General features: G+C 37.3%; 2 protein-coding genes across 5 annotated transcripts in view; both read left to right on the forward strand.

Moving 5' to 3' along the window:
- Positions 1 to 7,648, forward strand: part of UBE2D1 (ubiquitin conjugating enzyme E2 D1) — a 31,832-nt gene extending 24,184 nt beyond the window's left edge. For 3 of the 4 annotated variants that reach the window (XM_063307470.1, XM_063307471.1, XM_063307473.1), the window contains exons 6-7: positions 789 to 882; positions 4,905 to 7,648. In XM_063307470.1, the coding sequence (XP_063163540.1) occupies positions 789 to 882; positions 4,905 to 4,950 (140 nt within the window). In that variant the 3' untranslated portion in view covers positions 4,951 to 7,648. Of the gene's footprint in view, positions 1 to 788; positions 883 to 4,904 lie in introns of those variants that run through there. The other variant, XM_063307472.1, reaches the window with a different exon arrangement.
- A 1,313-nt stretch (positions 7,649 to 8,961) lies between these two features.
- Positions 8,962 to 21,547, forward strand: TFAM (transcription factor A, mitochondrial). Its single transcript, XM_063307486.1, has 7 exons — positions 8,962 to 9,108; positions 12,210 to 12,343; positions 13,839 to 13,909; positions 14,125 to 14,274; positions 16,787 to 16,882; positions 18,829 to 18,885; positions 21,069 to 21,547. Exons 1-7 carry the CDS (start codon positions 9,041 to 9,043, stop codon positions 21,225 to 21,227), a joined length of 735 nt encoding a protein of 244 aa, XP_063163556.1. The 5' UTR covers positions 8,962 to 9,040; the 3' UTR covers positions 21,228 to 21,547.
- The last annotated feature ends 511 nt before the right edge of the window (positions 21,548 to 22,058 follow it).

The raw sequence follows: 22,058 nt of genomic DNA on the forward strand, positions 1-22,058 counted from the left end.
AAATGGGGTCAGGAGACGGGAACTGGCCTCACTAGAAGTATAATGTCATTTTGAACAGTTGCTTCCATGAAAACTGCCATGCTTAATACTTTTTAAAAATATTTTTGGAAAAGGAGACCCTCCAGCCAAAAAAGGAGATATGGAAACAGCCTCTCTTAAAATAGTGTTCAGTTATAATTTGTTCAGTGACAAGATACTAATAAAACTCAGCAGCGAATTGGAGATTGCATTTTTAAAATAGTAACTCCCATGTGATAAAGTGTTTTGTTTTAAAAAATGAGGATTGCCAAAATTTGTTTCATGGTAAACTTCCATTTTTTTAATTGAAAAAAAGTAAAATATTTCCCTAAAGCATGTCCTGGACTAGTATAGGTATTTGGTGTCTGCTTATGCACATTTATGTATGGCACATGAATTTTGATGAGGTTAACGTGGAACTGCTGCATTGTTTTTAAGCTTGGGAGTGGGATAAAAAGGGGGAATATTGCATGCTTAGATGTATTGAAGTGTGTATTATTATTTCCGTTGGACCGCTAGAATAAGGAGGCCAAATTTCCCTCAGGTGACTAGGAAGCACCACTGGGTTTGGCAGAGTTGCAGTTATGTTGGAATACCCAAATAATACTGTGAGTACAGGAGCTCATAAATCTGGGCAGCAGCTAGTTTCATCAAATGTTGGAAAATAGGAACTATTGAATTGTCACAAATGAAAAATCAGTAGCTACTTTTGGGGCCTAATTAGTAGCATCATGAAACGTCTAATTGATGTTTTTTCCCTTTCACTCTAGTTCTTTTGTCCATATGCTCTTTACTTTGTGACCCTAATCCAGATGACCCTTTAGTACCCGATATTGCACAAATCTACAAGTCAGACAAGGAAAAGTATGTATGAATATTATTTCAAAAATTGTAAGCCTATGGTTTGCTCTTTTCTGCTTTTTCTCCTTGAATCCCAAAGATACTCAGTTATTGAATATTCAGAATGTAGATAAAAGTGCAAAATACTATTAATAATCAAATTATTCTTCTGGAGTTAAGACAGTTAAACTGACTGAAAAAAAATGCCTATTTAACTGTCTTAACTCCAGAAGAATGATTTTATTATTAATAGTATTTTGCACTTTTATCTACATTCTGAATTTTCTTTTCTTATACTCATCCTTTGTTCTATATCTTAAATTCATATTTCTTAAACCGAAGTAGCAATTAATGTTTGTCACAAATGTTAGTTTTATCTTGAATGATGATTTGTCAGCTTGGTTAAAATATGTAGTTAAACTTTTGGATTATAGGTGCAAATACCTTTTGGGATAATAGGCCACAAATGGCGTTGGTAAATGTGTTGGACTGCATGTGGGCAGGCAAGGGGAAACATTCTTGTAATCAAACTATAAAATAGATTTGCCCAGAGTAAAACCAACATTTGTTTAGACTGTTCAGTCCAAAACTACAAAATGTAATTTGAATTTACTTACCAGAAATCAGTAGTCCTTGGGCTACAAACTACAAAAAACAAGGATTGGGCACATGTAAGTTGTGTCCCTAGATTCTTGAATATAAGCTATTTTACTAAGTTATGAAAGCCAAACTCAAATCAGAATTAGAGTAATGTCCCTAGCATAATTGAAAGATAACTTCATTTGATTGCTTTGGATATCATTAAAATGAACTTGTATGCTATGTCTTGCTCTCTTTGATTTGTTGTTCAGAATAAGTTCTGTGTCTGTAGCAGGTGGCAGCACCAAAACAACTTTGGCTATCTTAAAATGCTAAGCAGGGTCTGAGCTGCAGATCAGATTGGTAAGCCAAAAATATTACAGAAGTTGGCAGTGAAAACCACTTTTGTATCATTACCAAAAAGCTACATTGTCCTGTCCAGGAGTGTGCACAAAATGGAAAATGTGTTTTGTTCAACCCAAAGCAAACCACTGTATTCCTGAAGTTCTGCCAAGCTGTTTCAGGGCAGTCAAAACAACACCCATAATGTTTTGGTTATTGCAAGTTTCAGCCAAAATCAAAATCCAGAGGGATCTCAAAGTGTTTTTTCGGGGCAAATAGGGCAAGGCAGATGTGTTTTCCTCCCTCTCTTACCTCCTCTATGTGGCTTGTGTCCTAGTTACCTCCAATCTTCTCAGCTTCCTTCCTTTTCCTGCATCCCCTGTTATTGCCATCAATATACTAGTGTGTCATATTCCACCAGCCTACCACCAATCTTCCCAGTGCCTGCTCTTCTTTCCCCCCATCTGCTACCAGTGTCCACACATGCCATCACCAAGGAACCTCCTCAGCCCTGGCATTTTCTCACTGTTCCCCGCCTCCCTGCACCCTCAACTCTTCTCCCCTGGAACAGCTGCATTCCATATCCAGAGCAAAAGAGCCCCATATTGTTCCCAATATACTGATTTATTATGTGCCATCAAGTCAGTAGATTTCCTCCATGATGATCTACCCTAACCTGGTCTTTCAGGTCTTCGGATGGTGCAACCATTACCACTGATCGAGTCTAACCACCTAGCTGCTGGTTGTACCTTTTCTCTTTCCTTCCACCTTTCCCAGTATCACAGACTTCTCCAGATAGCTAAGACAGACTTCACATAATGTGGCCAAAATATGATAATTTGAGCTGGTTATTTGTGCCTCGAGAAGTCTGGATTGAATTGTTCTGTTATCCATTTGTTCACTTTCTTCACCAACACAAACGTTCAAAAGTATCAACTCTGTTTTGCTTCTTTGAAGTCAGACTTTTCCTTCCATAGGGTGTCACAGGGAAAACCACTGCCTGCACTGTTCTGATCTTTGTAGGTAATAGTCAATCACAGCATCTGAATATCTTTTCCAAGGGCTCCACTGCTACTCATTTGAGTACTGGTCTGGGATGTATTTCTTGAACTGCTGGCTCCTTTATTGTTGATCCTAAAAAGCAGAAGGTCTCTACCACTCCATTGTGATTTCTAAGACTAGTTGCTCTATGTGTTGTCTTTGGTTTGGTCTTTATAGTTAGCCTTATGTCAATTTTTCATCATGCTCCTAGATTTTCATTATTAGAGGTTTCAGATCACTTGCATTTCAGCTATCCAAGTAGTGTCATCAGCATAGCACAGGTTATTGATGTTTCTCCCTCCAGTTTTAAAACTCTGCTCATCTTCCAGTCCAGCTTCCTTTCATATATATTCAGCATGTATACAGCTTTGTCTCATTCCTTTGCCAAGCCAGTCTGTTTCTCCATGTTTGGTTTGGACTGTGGCTTCCTAACTTGCATTGTTTGTCATGAGGACAATGAGATGTTCCAAGATTCCCAGTTTCCTAAGCACATTCCAATTAAAGGCCTTTCTGTAATCCATGAAGCACAGATTGATATATTTTTGGTAAACTTTGGCCTTTGTTCCTTCTTTATTTATTTACAGTCCCAGACTAATAAATTGGCTTTCTCATTATCTAGCAGGCATCAACAATAATATCTATTGTTTCTCGGTTTTTTCTAAAGCCAACTTGAATATCTGAGATCTCCCTTTCCATGTAGGGCTCTAATTTGCATTGGATATCCAAAGCATTATTTTGCTACCATGTGAAATCAAGGATATTGTGTGATAGTTTGCACACTGTTAAATCTCCTTTCTTCGGAGTTAGCATGTAGACTAACCTCTTCCAATCTTGTGGCCATTATGTCATTCTCCAGATTATTCCATAAACAGACCAATATATTGAAAACATGCACATTTCAGTTCAGGCATGGACTACCCAAAACTGACTGTTCTGTATGTGGAACATTTTGCACAACCGTAGCCCTGTTCATGTAAACAACATGAGTTGAGTTCAACGCGAGGAAGTCTTTATGTTTAACAAGTTCAAAGCTTTGAACTAAGGTTTAAACTGATTTACATTAGCTGCTAGATTCTCTATCTTAAAACTATTGGCTGTTATACTTTGGAATGGTGAGACAATGTGTGTTTTATATCTGTTCTTAATCTGAGGAAGGTAAGTAGGCAAACTGTAAGTATACTTCGATTTACAAAGCTTGGAAAATGTTTCACATACTGAACCATCTGGTTTATTTTTAAACATCTCCTTAACTGTCCTAAGATAAGAATAGGAAAAAAGACGTGAAGGCACAGTAAGATGACAGTACTTCATAGCACTGATTGTCATCCTTCAGTTAATATGGAAGGGGTGAGCCTCGCTTATCTCTTGAAGTGTTGACCATGTACCTGTGTGGCTCTACATGCTTGCTGTTTTGTTCCTGTAAAATTCTACCGTATCAGAAAAAGTTGCTGTACAAATAGATTGCTGTTTAATCCATGTTTTCTCACTGAGCCAGCACTTTTTCCTCTGAGCTTCCAACCTCTTGAAATCAGAATGGGTACATTCACATTCTACCCAAAAAAAAAAAACTGCTTTTTTTTGCATGGGAAGCAGCAGATGCATATCCCGGACTTTTTGTCATTAGTGGATCTGGTTTTTTCCATCCAATTCCCTGCTTGTCCATGGAAATCATCGGCAACACATTTTGTATTCCAGCTGTTACACATTTGTCCACTTCAGCTAGTGTGGTTCCTCCAAAGCACCTGCTCTTTTATCCAACTGTGAGCAGATAGGCTGCTGCAGACCACAGTTCATGGTCTTTAAATTTTCACTGAACAGAAATGTCTATTCTTTCCAATATTATTGAAGACCAGCTTTCCCAATTGTGCACCCTCAATGTGTGTTGGAATTGCAGCTCCTAGAATTTCTTAGCATGGTTGTTATGGCTGGGAATTCTGGGTGTTGCAGCCCCAATACATCTGGAGGGTGCCAGGCTAAGGAAGGCTTTTCTAAGCTCTTCTATCTGTAGTTGACTATATTTGGTATATGATAACATAGCTGTGAATCATAAGCTTGTATATTTTTACATTTTTTTTCTTGGACAGATATAACAGACATGCAAGAGAATGGACACAGAAATATGCAATGTAAACTTTGAAGACATTTTCTTATATACCAGAGTACTGTACATTTTAGGGTTTTTCAAAATTAGAAGTAAATGGAGCACAGTTTACTGTTTTCAGTGTACCATGAAGCCCTTTTTGATTTTTATCCATATAAGTGTGTTTCTGGAACAAGGAAATTAACTACAAAAATTAACCTGAAGACTGTGATGAGAGTATTTATCCTTTCTGTATGCTTTGCAAAAGACATTTATTATGTTTTTTAAAGATACTTGGACATCTGCATCTCCAGCCTACAAGATTCATAATGCAGTTGTAGAGCAACCAAATTATTTTTGCTGAAAACTAGGTGGTACATAATAAATATTCTGTGTCTTTGAGATGTCAGTCCTGTAAGTCTGTTTGAATGTCATTCTTTGTTAGCTCATTGTATAATTTGTATTTTTTTACTGTATAGACTATATTTTATTTACCATATATTTCAACTCATTTTAGACTTTCTGCACAGTATTGAAAAATACAACTGCTATTAAATGAGTGAAGTATTCCTTCCCAAAGGAATATTCTATAAACTGATAGACTTCTAAAAACAAACTTTGCACTCTAATCTTCAGTATGCTGATTATGGGGAAACACATGGTTTTGATTCTGTTGCATACTTTTATTGCAATGTGAACTAATTGCACTGCTCTGTAGAAGGAAATGTAACTAATTTTGTTCTATTCACAGCTGACTTTTTATCCCATGTGGGCAATATAATCTCTGACATTTTAACAAAATTGACTTGAAGCTTTTCCGTATAAATAAAACATGTTTTTTACTACTTGTCTTGGCTGTTCTTTAAGTCTAGCACATTCTTTACATGTGCATGCTCTGACAAGATCAAAATATTGTTCAGTATATGAATTACTATTGGGAATAACTGACCTATGTGCTTGAAAATGCTCCTGAGAGCATTATAGTAGCTTTTAAACAATGTTATATATTTATTCATTGTGTTCTATTGATCTAAGCTTATGGATATTTTATCCAGTATAAAAAAATGTACCTTTAAGCTTGCCAAGTAGTTTCAAAAAGCTGCTTATGTCGAAAACAGCTGATTTTAGAAAATCACGAAAGCTTCTTCCCCCAGCTGTATAACAATATTTTGATCAGATATTTCTACACACAGACTAATGCTAAAGCCAGTATATGTATACTGCATGTTTGGAGAAAAACAGCCTTTGGTTCCTTACAGATAAGTGCATTATTTTTTAATGTAGATTGTGTGGTACTAAATCAGTATGAAATGCATTTTAGTTTGTAGCTAAAGTAATTCTAAATAAAAACCATTTAGCTAGAAGATTTTGCTGCCATAGATATCATTTAACTCTTTCTAGAGAAGGCAATATTGTCCTAATGCTTTGCTACCCAAAAAGTATTCAAAGAAAAACCCATAACTGGAATGCATAAAAATGTGGCAAACATCCCAGAGGCTATTTTTCTGTTACTTGGCTTTAAAAAATAACCTTTTTAGCATTCTAATCTCAACATTTTTGGATAATTCTGATAGCCTAGGAAAAACTCTTTACTGGGCAGTTTATACATAATGATCAGCTAGGCTTCAGAGGGTTTTTTTGTTTGTTTTGTTTTTACCTCAGTACAATCTAAAGATGGAAGCTTTATAAAATAGCACTGAAACTTCCTTGCATTACAAGTGTCATTGCTTTACTGTGAAATAGGCCATCTCTGCAAATAGCCAATACATGATTCCATGCAGTCAACGAACACTTCACTATACTTGAAAAAAGGGATGCCATTGCTTGTGAAGCTATTAACATTTTGTCATCAACATTTAAAAATCGTGGTAAAAGATTCTGATTTTCCACATTTTATCTGTATTAAATGTTTAAAATAGGTTTGTCCCAGAATATCACATATCTCTTCTTACAATAGGCTCTGTGAAATTTGGTAGTTTGATTTGCATGGCTGTTAAGTGAAAGAGTGTTTAATCTGCTTTGCTGAAATTATATGGAGGCTGGTTTGAAATTGTTTAGATGTTATTATGCTTTGAAGTATACCTCATACAAAGAGGAATTTACTTACCATAATGCAAAATCTTCAGGCTGAGCAAAAGGTGCAAATCAGGAAGCTACTTATTCTTCATTGGGTTCTATGAAGTATCATTTAAGTATCTTAAATGTCTTCAATTGTCATTTAAAACTAAAGTTCAGAGACTGGTTTCACAAACTGAACTTCCAGTCTAATCTTAATAAGTAACAGTAGCATCTTTAAGCAGACATCTGGACCAGAGATTCAGTTAACTAAAAGGTATTGAGAATTGTCTGTACTATTTTGCATTTCCTGGAAAATGGTCATGTTCTGTTTTTTAAGTGAGTCATTATGGTTTTATTCTTCCCCTCTCATCTCAATATTTGCTCAGTCCTGGTGCATCCATTATGGTGGCATAAATGTGTCTTCAGTCCCTCCACCAAATGCCAGTTTATACTGTACAGTGCCTTAGCGAGGGCACTACTGAGCCATCCCATTTTCTGTATAATCCTCACTTGGCATTATTGGCATGACTAAAGCAAAGGATCTCTGTATCAGTGAAATTCTTCAAATGTAATCTTTAGTCATTCTAGTTAATGTTAAATAAGGCGTGCTTTCTAGCTACTTCTGATGTGGTATTTTTCTGCCTAAAGATGTCAGCTGAGGCTTGAATGAAAATAAAATTTTGATTTGAACTTGGAGTTTGTAAAGTTGTATTTTTAACACAGCAGTTTCACCTTTCTGAATGAAGAAAGGAGTGGTGGAAGTACTGTCCAAACATCAGTTTGGTGTTATGAAATCTGCCCTTCTGCTTTTGCTACTCCGGATTATGGGCTCTGGAGAACGTAACATTGCTATAAGGTTGGCCGTTGTATTACATAAGATAAAATTCAGGAGGGTTGCTTTGAGCAAAATATTCCCATGGTTCTTCCAAAAGGGAATATAAAGGCTCCTCCAATCTGCAGGAATGCTGAAAGAATCCTGCGTCACCTCTTGAATATGGTTCACAGAAATAAGGTTATCTATGCCCTTGCCGTAAACAATGTTAAGGAAGCAATATTTGAATGTTAACTTGCCACTACAAAAACAACAAAACCCTCTTCAGTGTTTATGATCTTGAGCAAAATTAGCTGATTACTGTTGCCTTCAAGGCAACAGTAGAATGTTAGGTGAAAAACGCAATTTTAGAAACGTGTATAGGAAGCCCAGATAATAAAAATTCTCCAGAAATGAGAAAGCACAAGCTATTGAAACACCACCACAGCCTGCTATGCAGAGACTCCTTTACCAAATGCATACGCCATTCACTCCCTAATGCAGTGTTTGTCAACCTTGGCAACTTGAAGATGTGTGGACTTCAACTCCCAGAATTCCCCAGCCAGCATGGTTGGCTTGGGAATTCTGGGAGTTGAAGTCCACACGTCTTCAAGTTGCCATGGTTGACAAACACTGCTCTAATGACTCTTACCGGCTTATTGACCCTCTTCTACACCAAGCCTTCATCCCCTACTGTCGCCGCTTTCAGTTGGTAACACGCATGCGCCACCCTTTTGTTTTTAACCCTGTTGCGTCTGACAGGACTTGACAGACATGTGGCCTATTGAGCCCGCCTCCACTTTTACCGTACCTATCCCTCTAGTCCCCCTTCCCGTCATGGGCGGGAATAACCTCTTCCTGTTCCCTGATTGGTCTTGCCGTAGAAAACTGACTTCCCGCCAAAGCGATCGCGCGCACGTGTACAATGTGTACAGTTGGTTTCTCGCCAAAGAGCTTTTTTTTTCCGTCACGCCTGGTTTCCAACATTATTCAGGACAACGGCAACCAAAGAAATAGAGTGACAAAAAGATCGCCCGCTTCCTCTTTCTTTACTATGTTGTGGACCTTTCTATGGGCCACCCATAGAAACCGGAAATTGCAGTAACCGAAAAATTTGTCCCCCTCGGGTTGGCTGGCGCATGCGCCTAGTGGAGCCCGTCTCTCTTTATGTCTGCGGTTAAAGAACATCCGGGTCGCCCTTGGATCGTATTGGCGCGCGGCGGGTTGGAGGCGCGAGGGCCGCCTGAGGGGCAGCTCTGGGCGAGACTCTTATGGCGGCGGCGCTGCTCGCTCGTATGTTAGCGTCCGTATATGTGTCTGGGCCGCGTTGCATTCTCAGGTAAAGCAAGTCGCGGCGTTCCTCCTTCCTTCTCACCCCATCTCCCTTTCTTCGCAACGCTCGTCTGTCCGTCCCTCTGACCTTCCTTGGCGGGGGTCGGGATGGCTCCCATAGGCGTAACCCGACGCCGTTTTAAAATGACCCCCCAACGGCCTGTTCTTCCTAATGATTTGGGCTTCCAGCTTTCGTAATTCCCGGCCATTTGGAGGTCCAGCCCGTCCGGGCTTAGCCGGTAGAGAAGCAGCTCGTGGCCACAGCCTCAACTTCAGCTTTCCTCCATCGTTTTCCTATCTTTGGAGGTCTTTTTGTGGCTGAAACATGATGGGCAAAAGCACAGGCGTCTGTTTCAGAAACGGAGGAGGTACAGTAATTCTCTGTTGGGGATGAGTATGAGGCAGGATATCAAAACCCGAGATTTAAAATAGTGATTTTATGCTTTCTTGCAATAACACTATCCCTGTAATTCCAAACTTCACCTCCCTGAATTTCCGAATCTGGGTCTCCAGAGAAGAAAGAACCCTCCTGAATATAGATAAATTATTATAAATTATGGAACAAATATGTTGTTTCCTTTCTCAACACTGAGCCTCAGTTATGAATCTTGGCCTTTATCCCAGATTATTTTATTTGAAATGTAGTCACAATCGTTTCCTTCCTGCACTTCTTTTGAATTATAAATAGCTATTTTTGTAAAGAAGCCTGTATTAGAATGTGTTGGTTTTTAATATATACTTAAGGGATTTGAGAAGGGTATATCTTAGTATCTATCTTGTTGGTTACTTTTTAACTTTTCTTGTTTAGTTTATATTGATGGGTTAGTGTTCTGGCTAGAGTGCAAAACTAAATCAGGACACACACCAGAAAAAGCACAGTTGCAATCAATAAGCCAACAAAAATCTGTGTTTTGCAACTATGATTTACTGTTCTAAAATTTATGCCATAATTGACACATAATGCTAAGCCATAAATAAGCCATTCCTTATTATGGCTTTGTGCATACTATTTGCTTTGTGGACACTAGGGTTCTGAGAAAGGTTGAAAAAAATGAACATTCTTATTTGAACTTGGCGCGGTGAACAGTACTACCGCTCTCAGTGGTGGGAATTTTCACACGCTGCGATTCACCTTCCAGCCTATCACTTTGCTGTTGAAAGTGTTATAAAACGTGGATTGTGTAGGTTAGAATTGAATTGTATTGTGAAGCTTTTGTATTTTTTGCTATTTTTATGCAGGGGTTCCCTGAGACCTGAAAATTATTAAAAGAGTTCCCCAATCAATTTTTATTGTTCAATGACCAGCAAAATTTAAAAGGACAAAAACAGAGCGAAACAAAGAGATACAATAATATACTACCAACTAATATACTGACTAATCAAGTAGATCACATAAAAATAAAGTATTCACTCCTCTATTACTATATTAATACATTTGTTACCGAGGTGGTGTGAATCTAAAACATTGTGTGAAACGTCCCCTGTGCAAGCACCGAGTCATGTCTGACCCTCTGGGGGGATGCTGCTTTTGCGACGTTTTCTTGGCAGACTGTGGAGCGGGGTGGTTTGCCATTGCCTTCCCCAGTCGTCACCTTCCCCAGCAAGCTGGGGACTCATTTTACCAACCTTGGAAGGATGGAAGGCTGAGTTGACCTGAGCCAGCTACCAGAGAATCCAGCTTCTGCTGGGATCGAACTCGGGTCGTGGGAAGAGTTTTCAATTTAAACGTGATATTTAAAACAAGGGTAATTACTTCTTTAACCCATCTTGTTTTATTTTCATTGCAACAACACAAAATTTGGCTGCTTTATTTATTTATCGAACTTCTTGACTGCCCAAAATTTGGCTGCTGCGCACACAATGGATTGATTGAACGAACTCTTTGACTGCCCAACTCGTATACAACAACTCTGGGCGGTTTACAATAATAAAAATAGCATCTAATTAAAAATACAATGTAATAAATATAAATATATATTATATACATATAAAAATACAAAAATGTGATATACATATAAAAATACAAATTTAAAATATAAATACAAGATGGCAAATCAAGATCTTACTGTTGGAACCATCATGGTGCCAACCACCTCCATGTATGGCTGTTGCCTCTCCCACCCCAAGCCAGGTGGCATAACCAGGTTTTAACCCCCTTCCTGAAGGACAGGAGAGTGGGGGCCTGTCTTACCTCTGGGGGTAACTTTTAGATCCTGAAGAAGATGGTTCACATAAAAATTATCTGGATTCCCAGGGAATTTAGCTATTAGGGGTAAAATATAGATTGACCTAATGTCCCTATAAAATGTATAATGCAACACTTGTAATTTATAAGGGCTTCAACTTCCTCTTCACCCCAAGGGCAGATACACTCAGCTACAACTTTACTCTCCAGGGTCAAAAGGTTGAGAAAGTTTGGCTTAGTGCAATGTGTGAACTCCTTTTATAGTTAAACATAGCCTTTCTCAACCTTTTGACCCTGGAGGAATCCTTGAAATATTTTTCGGGCCCCAAGGAACCCCTGCACATTAAGGCTCAAATATAGGCCAGAAGTTACAAAATTATTATATTTGTTTCATGGGTAGGCCTGTATGTATGCAGTAACTGTTTTTAAACTCAAAATAATGAAACTTACCTCTTTAATATGAAGTTGCCCAAATTTGAAATATTTTTTTAAATAAATGGTGATCTCCCCGGGAATTCCTAGTGACCTCTTGCAGAACCCTAGGGATCCACGGAACCTTGGTTGAGAAACCCTGGTTTAACATCATGATTAGTTTATATAGAATTCAAACAAACAGCCTGCATGATTTTTTTTTTCCTTTTGGTTTGTTTTCCTCCTGTGTTTTCTCTTTGATATTCCATATCTAGCCTAGAGGAAGTTCAGATGCAACTTACAACCTTGGTGATTTTGTTCTAGGCTTAGGTAAAAGACGTTTAAATTAGGACATTCTTTCTATATTTGCGATTATGATATGGTTGTAACTGAATGCTTTCCATTAGACTGAAGACTATGTCTCTTTTTTAGTAATGCCTGGTTTCCCATTATTTATAAACTTCCGCTACAGTGTAGAAGTATTAATAATTGATATTTTTGTTTCTGTTTAGAAGCGGTGTCACTTGTTCACTGGAGAAATGTTTTTCAAAATATACTAGTTCTGACAGTTGTCCAAAGCGTCCTCTGACACCATACCTTAATTTTCTTAAGGACCAACGTCATATTTACCAGAAAAAATATCCAGGTAAGAAACTTACTAAAAGTTTGTCTAGAGTTAAGAAATTAATTTCCTCGATATCTGTTTAATGTAATTTTTTGAAGTTAGTTGTAACCTGCCTAGAGTTTGCCAGGGCAAGTTATAAATATTGTAAAAATATTTAAATAAATAAAATTCCTTCTAGATTAAAACAAATGACTCCACAAAATCTGTTATAAGTTATACATATACTTAGTTTAATTGCAGGTGCAAGTGAGAAAGATTTTGAGGAGTAGTGTAAAAAACAAACATATCACTGATTTATAAGTAATTTTCATATGCTTTTGACTTGCTACTATAAGCAAGAAAAATATGAAGTATGGAAGGAATGAATGCCATCAACATAAATAGCTTTAAGGTGTGACTCCACAAATTAATGGGGATAACCGATTTTAAAGAATTTTCTGTTACCTGTAATGCAAGTCAAAACATGTGAAAATACATTTTTCCTTCCCAAATATAAGTGTTTTAAATATTATTTTTATATATATATATATATATATATATATATATATATATAAAAATAAAAATAGCCAGGGACGCGGTGGCGCTGCGGGTTAAACCGCTGAGCTGCCGATCGGAAGGTCGGCGGTTCGAAACCGTGCGGCGGGGTGAGCTCCCATTGCTAGTCCCAGCTCCTGCTCACCTAGCAGTTCGAAAACATGCAAATGTGAGTAGATCAATAGGTACCGCTTCGGCGGGAAGGTAACGGCGTTCCGTGTCATCATGCTGGCCACATGACCCGGAAGTGTCTATGACAACGCCGGCTCCAAGGCTTAGAAACGGAGATGAGCACCGCCCCCTAGAGTCGGATTCGACTGGACTTTACGTCAAGGGAAACCTTTACCTTTACCTATATATAAATAAATCAGTAACTTTTAATAAATTCTAACTATTGGTTCAAGTGGAAAAGGGCTGCTTTCATCCCAGTTTTAAATAAAGAGACGAAGAAACTTAAGTCCAGATAGTTTTGGCCAATATCAGGAAGTATCTAACTGAAAGAAGTCATTCAATTCACTGTTTATCTGTGTGGCAAAGAATTGCCACAAATAAAAAGTAGTAAGTTACTTATGCAACCTTCTCTAGTTCTTTGAAATCAGATTCAGTAAGTGCTATTTTTTATTTTCCATCAAGGAATCACACCACTGGAATCTACTGTTACAATTTTTTTTCAGGGGACAATCTCCTTAAAAAGCCATAATCCCCTTTTTGTCTTGTTATATAGAAGAACTATGAGTGATATGCCATGTTTTCATAGTTAAAGAAATACAATTTGCTCACTAACTCCCTTGTTTAGATTTTTCAGAAAATCAGGGTAATTGTGGATGGTATGGATACCAAAGTTTAACTTGCCTAGCACTGTATTGATATACACGTGTCTGCCAAATCCACCATGTATATGAATGTAAACTTTAAATATATATATATATATATATATATATATATATATATATATATTATTATTATTATTATTATTATTTAGAACTGAACAGTCAGCAGTTTACAAAACAGATGGGTCGTATCTGGAGGGAATTACCAGAATCTGAGAAACAAGTATGTATGATTTTTTCTGCATAATTTTTTACTTACAAATAGAATTTTATTTTCATTAGTAATCCCATGATCCCTAGAACTGTGAAGAAATGCTTCTTGTATTGATAGATAATATAGTATGCTATTTCTTTAAAATAATATTTGATATTTCAAAGTTGCTTGATAGAAGTATGTAGTACATGTTTATTGCAAAATGTAGTATTCTTTATTTTTAGCATTATGAAGCAATTGCAAAAGCTGAATGGGATATATTTAGAGAACAAATGGCCAAATATAAATCTGGGCTAAGTCCTGTGCAGGAGGCAGCTTTGAAAGAGGAAAGAAGGAAGAAAAGGCAAGGAAAAAAAGAAGCAAAAATAAAGAAGGTTAGTGCCTAGTAAGTTATATTCTCATTATCAAAATATGTGAGGGCATTGAAGTATGTTGTACTATCAAATCTTCAGTAAAAAAATATATTTTATTATGAATTTGGCTGTATTTTTTCTTTCAAAATATCTCAAGCTGTGACCCACTGTTTAGTTATGAGTATTTTGGTAAAGAAACCTCTAACTGGTATTTATTCATGCTAACAATAAATGGCATGATGCATGTCTTTTGAGCACTGCTATGTGATTAAAGGAGAAATATCAAATGAGATATTTCATATAGTTCGAAATCATGAGATCATAATAAAATTGAATATATTGATATATTTCATATACTAATGTCAGTATTATTTCTAACTCAAATTATATGGTTGTCCATCTTGCAACTGCAACTCTGGGCAATGAACATAGGGTTAAAAACCAAACAAAATGGCACCCAAGGGCATACCCAACTCAGACATATGAAAACTCAGAATCACATTGATGGACTCACCCAGCTTCTGTGCCCCATGCCTGAGGGAACATCATCATCATCATCATTATTATTATGTTTAAATTTATTGTTCAGCAATAAAAGTAATTGTTCCTTGTCTGAATTAACTATAGAGCTGGTATGCTTATATTCAGATTATTCCTTTCTGTTCCCCTCTGGGCTTACTTTCTTGCCATCGTTCTTTTGTCTTGTGCTGTTTTTGTGTTTTTTGTATTGTTCTTGTTTTAAATGTTTTAAAAATTGTAAACTGCTCAGAGTCAGGGAGTTGGACAGCCTCTAAATTAATATATTATTATTATTATTATTAAATGTTAACTCAATATTTGTATTTACTGAAACTATTTCTGTGCTGTCTTTTGGGTAACTTCTTATCTGGATTCTTTCTCTGTAAGGGATGGGAATCTTGTAGGTAGTGTGTTTAAAAAAAATTCCACAAAATTTGTCATTGAACTCAGCAGTACCAAATTTTAGTGGTAAACTATTTCAAAATAAATTCCTTAGAATCTGTGGAAATTTGGAAAAGAAACTGATTTAAAGATCAGGATAATAATTTTTAAAGCTTTTGGATGAAATTTGCATAAACTGGAGAAATATTTTGGACTTGCTTTGCCTTTTAAATAACGTGTTTCCTTCTTTTGAAATGTTCCTTGTGACGGCATGTAGCCTAAGTATGTTCATAGACATGCACATGTATACAGATATGTGTACGTATATGTCTGATTCAAAATGGTTTATCTTCAATTTTAAAAATCAGCAATAGTGGCAGAAGTCTGTGAGGCATCATTGTCATTCTGCTAAAACTTTCACTCCCTAAAATAATCTGAGATTATGGTAGCAGGTAGCCAATTTTGTCTGAGCTTGAAAACTAACCAGAGTTGGGCCTGCTCGGTGCTTGGATGGGAGATCACCAGGAAATCCCAGAAAGTAAGCATATTGTGAAATTAAAAAACTATCATATAATGGCAAACCATTTACATACCATTGTCTCCTCCCCCGCAAACCCCGTATGGACATGGACATTTGTCATGATGAGTAGAGTTCCTCTCAATAGAGTCTTTACCTTATTTATTAAATACTTCATATTGTTAAATTTTAATTTTTTATAAAATAAAAAATAATTTTTAAAATATTGTTTATATCCCACCTATTCAAGGCAGCATTCATAATGCTCCTACCTCATATTTTCCCCACAACAACGACCCTGTGAGGTTAGTTAGGCCAAGAGTCTAGCCCAAAGTTACACAGCCAGCTTTCATGACTAAGGCAGGACTAGAACCCAGTCTAGCACCTTTCCTGTTACACCATACTGGTTCTACTGGTCGTACTTCCCACTTTTAGTCGTCGTCATTTATTGAACACTTCAGAACACATACCTGAATCAAAATTTGGCCATTTTGATGTTCCCAGTGTTCCAGTCACTGGAATCATATTCAGAGAACTTTATTGCAGGGTCAGAACAAAGCATGAGCTGTTCTGAGATTTGTTTGAGGGTAACAGAGCTAACCTGAAACGTTTCAGCAGAACGTTTGGGCAGAACTCTGTTTCAAGTTCAAATTAAACACAGTTCCATTATGAGCACAACACGCCATTGCACAATTTGAAGAAATGTGACTAACCCTAACCCAGTTTTTATATGAATCTTTACAATCAAAAGCTTTTTAAAAATGTGATTAAAATGCCTCATAATGTAGTGCTGTATTAGGAATACTGGTGTATCTAGTGAGAACTGGAATTCAGAGCAGGCGCTGAGATACAGGTGCTTCCAACTTGCCTTAATATGCAGGCTCTTACTGACTTCCCTTGAGTTTACAAGATCAGAGGGCCTTCCAGAACAGTACTTTGTGAAGTACATAAATTGTTAACATTATTTATTTGCATGAAAAATTGCCATTCTTTATCAATAAGTACATTTGTTTTACAAAGGCCCTTTACGTTCTCTGTTGTTCAGCGATGTGAATTTGCAACTGGATACAACTTCAAATGAAATGTTGGCATAATGATGTCCTTTCGTTACTGTAGGAATTAGCAGCACTTGGAAAACCAAAAAGAAACCGTAGTGCTTTCAACATTTTTTTTTCTGAAAATTTCCAAGAAATTAAAGGCACTTCAAATAAGGTAAACAAAATGAGATGGCAAGTAGCATAAAGAAGAGATTTTCAAACTTTGTATTACTGCAACTCCCTAAAATGAATTTGTGTAAACTACCACCTACTCACCCCCACTGGTGAATAAAACTAATGGGGCAAAACATTAATATACCACCTAATTTTAATGAGTGAATTTTAATTCCTGAATCATAAGGGTTCTCAGACTTTGTGGGCTTGTGCAGGCAAATCCCAGAATGAGTTTTGGCACAACTCAAGCTTTGCTTGATCAGGTTCTAAAGCCTGAGAAGGCTTTTTTTAAACAAACTTTTCCCCAAGTTGCTTCATGTCCTATAATTTGAGAACCCCTGACATAAAGGTTATTTTACAGGAGGACATAAAAGACTTTGTTTTGTAATATTTTTAAGCATGAAATTTCACAAAACTGCTGTTCTGAGCTTAAAATGGGTTGTTTCAGGCATTTTGGAAGTGTTTCAAACTCATAGTTCACTGTAAGACAGCCAACTTCACAATCAAATCTTGGTGTTATTTTTTTGCACCTGACATACTTCAAAATGAAATGTTCTGTATGCCCATTTTGTGCACTGATGTGAGCATTAGATCTAAACAAAATTGGTTGTTGCCCATTTGTCATGCCACAAGATTTAAATTTTAGTAGGAGTTCAAAGGTATACAAGATCTTATGATTTTGACTGCAAAAGAAATTGCTTGCTTTGTACTTCATGCAAACTCAAATAGGTAGATCAGTAGTTTTCAGTTGTAAATCTTCCATACATTTATGATCTGCTGCCCATTTGTACTTAACACTGATTCTATTTTGCTGGGTGCAAAACAACAAATAATTTTTCAAGTAGTTCATAAATACTGAAATTCTGCCAAAATAATTAATAACTGTTGTAATGGATATGTGAATTTTGATTGATTCCTGTCATTAAGGGCTAAGTTGGCAGATATGTTATATGCTGAACAAGGAAGTTATCTTTATACCTGTCTCTGGAGGCTTCTCCCTCTTCCTTGAAGCCTAACAGATTGGGCACAGTCTGCTTATGTGTTTTGCCTAAGCCATAATCTTTAGAATCCCCTGGAATATTTTTTGTCCCGTTAATCAGGATGGTCAAGCCAATAGTGACACATAGTGGCCAAAGCTGAGCTATATTCACGGAGTTGGGAGAGTCTCAAAAATTACGCCTTTCACCAAAGAATTATTTCTGAGATCAATTACCCATATTGAATTTTGAAAACTGTACTTGTTCCATAAGCCTAGGATGGTCAGGCCCAATACATGACATCTTACAGTCAGAACTAAATTATGTTCAAGAACATAAGAAAATCTCAGGGAATTACATTTTATCCCAGGAATTGGGACCTCCTTGTATTCTGACTGCATCCTTAATTGGCTTGCAGAGAACGTCATAGTGACAATCTTAACTTTAAAAAACCTTCTTGCTAACCTTCCTTTTAGCAGATAGTTTAAACTTTTAGAGATACTCCCAGTTTCAACACCTATGTTTTTCCTCTGGCTTTGGTGATCTGCAGAAAAGAAAGAAACCACGTATTTCCAACAGCAATGGCAGGGTGGTTTAGTCAATAAATTTACTAACAAGTAACAGAGAAGAATTAAGCAAAGCTATTTATAGATAACTTATCAACTCTTCTTTTACCATTCCTCTTTTCATTACTCCTTTGCCCATAACTGTCAGTGTAAATTAATTTTGCTGAGTTTTTGCTGTATTTGTAATTTTGCCAATTGTGAATCATTGTTTTATTTATAGCTGTAGTTGTAGATTCTCACAAGCACCATGAAAAACGATTGAAGAGCAGTATAAAATTAAATAATATCAAATTTTTATTTACATTGGATCTTTAATAATTTTGCTTTAGAGTAATACATATTGTCCATTATTAAAGTGGCTACATTATTTTAGTGAAATATTCCTTTGCTTTCTTTTCTTGTAGGAAAAGTTGACAGCTTTATCTGAAGAATGGAAAAACCTGCCCAGTTCTCAAAAGCAGGTACTATGATAAAATTGGTATCAATGCCAAGTTTAAATTGATATGTAGATTAGGAGTCTATCGTGTTTAAGTCTACAGCCAAGTGCTTTAGAATGATGATAATTGCATCCCACTTGTGAAAGGAATCAGTGTCTATATCATGGCTCTGCAGTTATTGAAAATAGGTGAGTATATGAACCTAGGGCTGTGGATCTCTTGTGTCTGGGAATTATGATTACTTAGATCAGAAGTGTTAGACTCCTAGATTGTCAGGTGAAAAAAGAGCAGGAAGAATATATTAGCCAAAGGTTTGTATATGCTCGCTCATAGAGCAACTCCACGCGTCTAATGAAGTAACCTATGTCTCATGAAAGTTGATGCCTTTCCATAAAATTTGTTATTTGGAAAAGATACCAGACTCTTGGTTTTTGGCTGTCATAGAGTAACATGGCTGTCCTACAATTCATAGAGTGGGAACTCTGGTTTCCTCTTTCCTCTGAACCAAACTATATTATATATACTTGTGCAGCTAGGATTGGATATCAAGCTTGAAATTCAGTACAGGTAGCCCTCAACCATTTGAAGTTATGATGGCAGTGAATGGATGGTGGTTACAACTGGTCCTTGAAATCCAGCCGTCCCAGCACCCCTGTGGTCACGTGATCGCGATCAGGGCGCTTGGTGACCGGTTGCAGAGTCCCACGACCACAGGATCACCGGTTGCAACCTTCCCTGCTGGCTTCAGAGAGTCAATGGGGAAGTCGGCATGGAAGGTCCCACATTGCTGGGGTAAGTCTCCCCCACCTGAGCACTGTCCACCAGCCCTTCTGCACTTGCGCTGCACCGGCCTCTTGTGCACACTCCCCGACCCATGCCGTGCCTCTCACACCCCCTCTCTGACCCACACCGCACCTCTCACGCCCCCCCTCACAACCTCGTGCACCTGATCCACACCATGCTTCTCGTGCATCCTCCCAGAACCACACCTCTCACACACCCCCACACCCTCCCTGACCTGCACCTCTTGCACATCCTCTCACACCTGACCCATGCCGTGCCTCTTGCACATCCTTGCTCACCCTCCCCCGCATACCCTCTCGTTCCGTCCCCCGCCCAGCAGCAGCCCCTTGCCTGCCTGCCAGCCTGTGACTTGCATTTTCCTGCCAACTTCCCCACTGACTTGGTTGTGGGAAGGCAGTTGCTGTTGCTAAGCGATGCAGTCACGCTTTATGACCGCATCACTTAGCGATGGAAATTCTGGTCCTAACTGCCATCGTAAGTCTACCTGTACCCCAGATCCTAACTATTTCCTCCAAATAACTGTGGGAACAAGTTCAATAATTTCAAGGCTGAAATGGGACTCCTGAGACCCAGGGGAATTCAAGCATCTTTTCCTCTTATTTAAAAAATACAACTGCAAGGCCTCATTTTTATTAATAATTAAATAATATACATAGCTATTTAAACAGAGCTCTCTTTTTTGACCATTAAGTTCTTTGGCTAAAATTCTTTACCAGTGCCTGCTTTGTGCATGCATACATTATTTTTAAAACTGCAAGCAGCATTTTAATTGCTGGCCATGGCAAAATTCAATACTATTATTCAAAAGCAGAAACAATAGATACTTGCTATTCTGACCATGTCTCAGTTATATAAATTTTGAATTAATTATTTGAACAAATTTGCCTTAAGGTCTGCTTTTTGACTTCACCTTAAGATACTGATTAAAACATGCTTGCATTTGCCAGATATGAAGGCTTATATACATCTGTTTCATACAGAAAAAAGGTGGTATCTAACCAAGCTCTTCTTTTTTCTTGATAGAAATTTGTATGATTTGTATAAACAGCTCCTACATAATGTTGAATCCTGAGATACCTTAGAGATGGCTGAGGTTTGGGAGAGAAATGCTTCATTTAGCGTTTGTATAGTATTTTTCCTTTTAACAGCAGTTTGTGCAGGCAGCTTCACCATTTTGGGAACCTCATTTCTTTGTAACTGGGTTCATACATGAAGCTAAACCATCATGAGGTTTGTTTGGTTTAGAGTGTTATATAGACCTAGCCATAAATGTTTGTAAATCATGCCTTATGCCTTTGCACATTTCATATGAATCCCTTCCAATTGTAGGTTAATCAGTAAAACGTGGTTAAAGATTGGGACTTAATATGATATGTAACTGTAGTTCACGTACTACTTCACAGATCTACTGTCAGCTTGCAGAAGATGATAAAATTCGCTATGATAATGAAAAGAGATCATGGGAACAGCAAATGAAAGAAGCTGGACGTGAGGATGTTCTAAATTTTAAATTCACAAGAACGCGGACACGAAAAAAACCTATAACAGAACCTTTAATCTGAAAATAAATTCTTGGGAAGCAATATTGTTTAATCAGTAACAAAGAAAACTGGTGCAAGGGTAAACCAGTCTGAAGAATAAGTTTTAAAATGTTTTATTTGTTATTCCTGACTGCAAGTGAAAAGCATTTGTGATTTATTCAGGGTTATTCCCTATAAATAAGAGTATTTTACTTTTTTGTAAACAGTCAAGCATTCATAATCAAGTTTGTGGAAATTTAAGTGATTGCTAATCATGAGAAAGTAGGTTGTTTTTTTCCCCCAAAAATGTCTAAATAACCATTAGCTACAAATAGTTTTTTTTTAATTAAAAGATCTTGATCTACAAACTCATTGTGTCTTGTGATTTATTAGGAATTGAATTTGAATATTTATTGCAGTTATTTACTTTAGTGTGCAAATAATAAAGAATAGAGAAAGCATATATACAGGTAGTCCTGCTTAACAACAATAGGGACTGGAATTTTTATCGCGAAGCAATGGGGTCATTAAGTGAGGCACCCCATGACCGGACCTGATTTTATGACCATTTTTGCGGCAGTCGTAAAGCAAATTGCAACGGCTGTAAAGCAGATTGATTGTTTCCAGTTGATTTTTCATGTCGGAAGCTGGCTGGAATAATTGCAAATCAGGATCATGTGACCGCAGGGTGCTGCAAACGGTTGTAAATGCGAGCTGGTTGCCAGGCACCCAAATCACAATCAAATGACTGGGGTAATGGTGCAACGGTCATAACTTTGAGGATGGGTAGTAAGTAACCTATTTAGCCCTGTTGTTTCTCCAAACCATCATTAAATAAACGGTCGTTAAGCAAGGACTAACTGTATTGCAAAT

This window comes from Candoia aspera, chromosome 6, assembly GCF_035149785.1.
Source record: "Candoia aspera isolate rCanAsp1 chromosome 6, rCanAsp1.hap2, whole genome shotgun sequence".
NCBI classification, from domain to species: Eukaryota; Metazoa; Chordata; class Lepidosauria; order Squamata; family Boidae; genus Candoia; species Candoia aspera.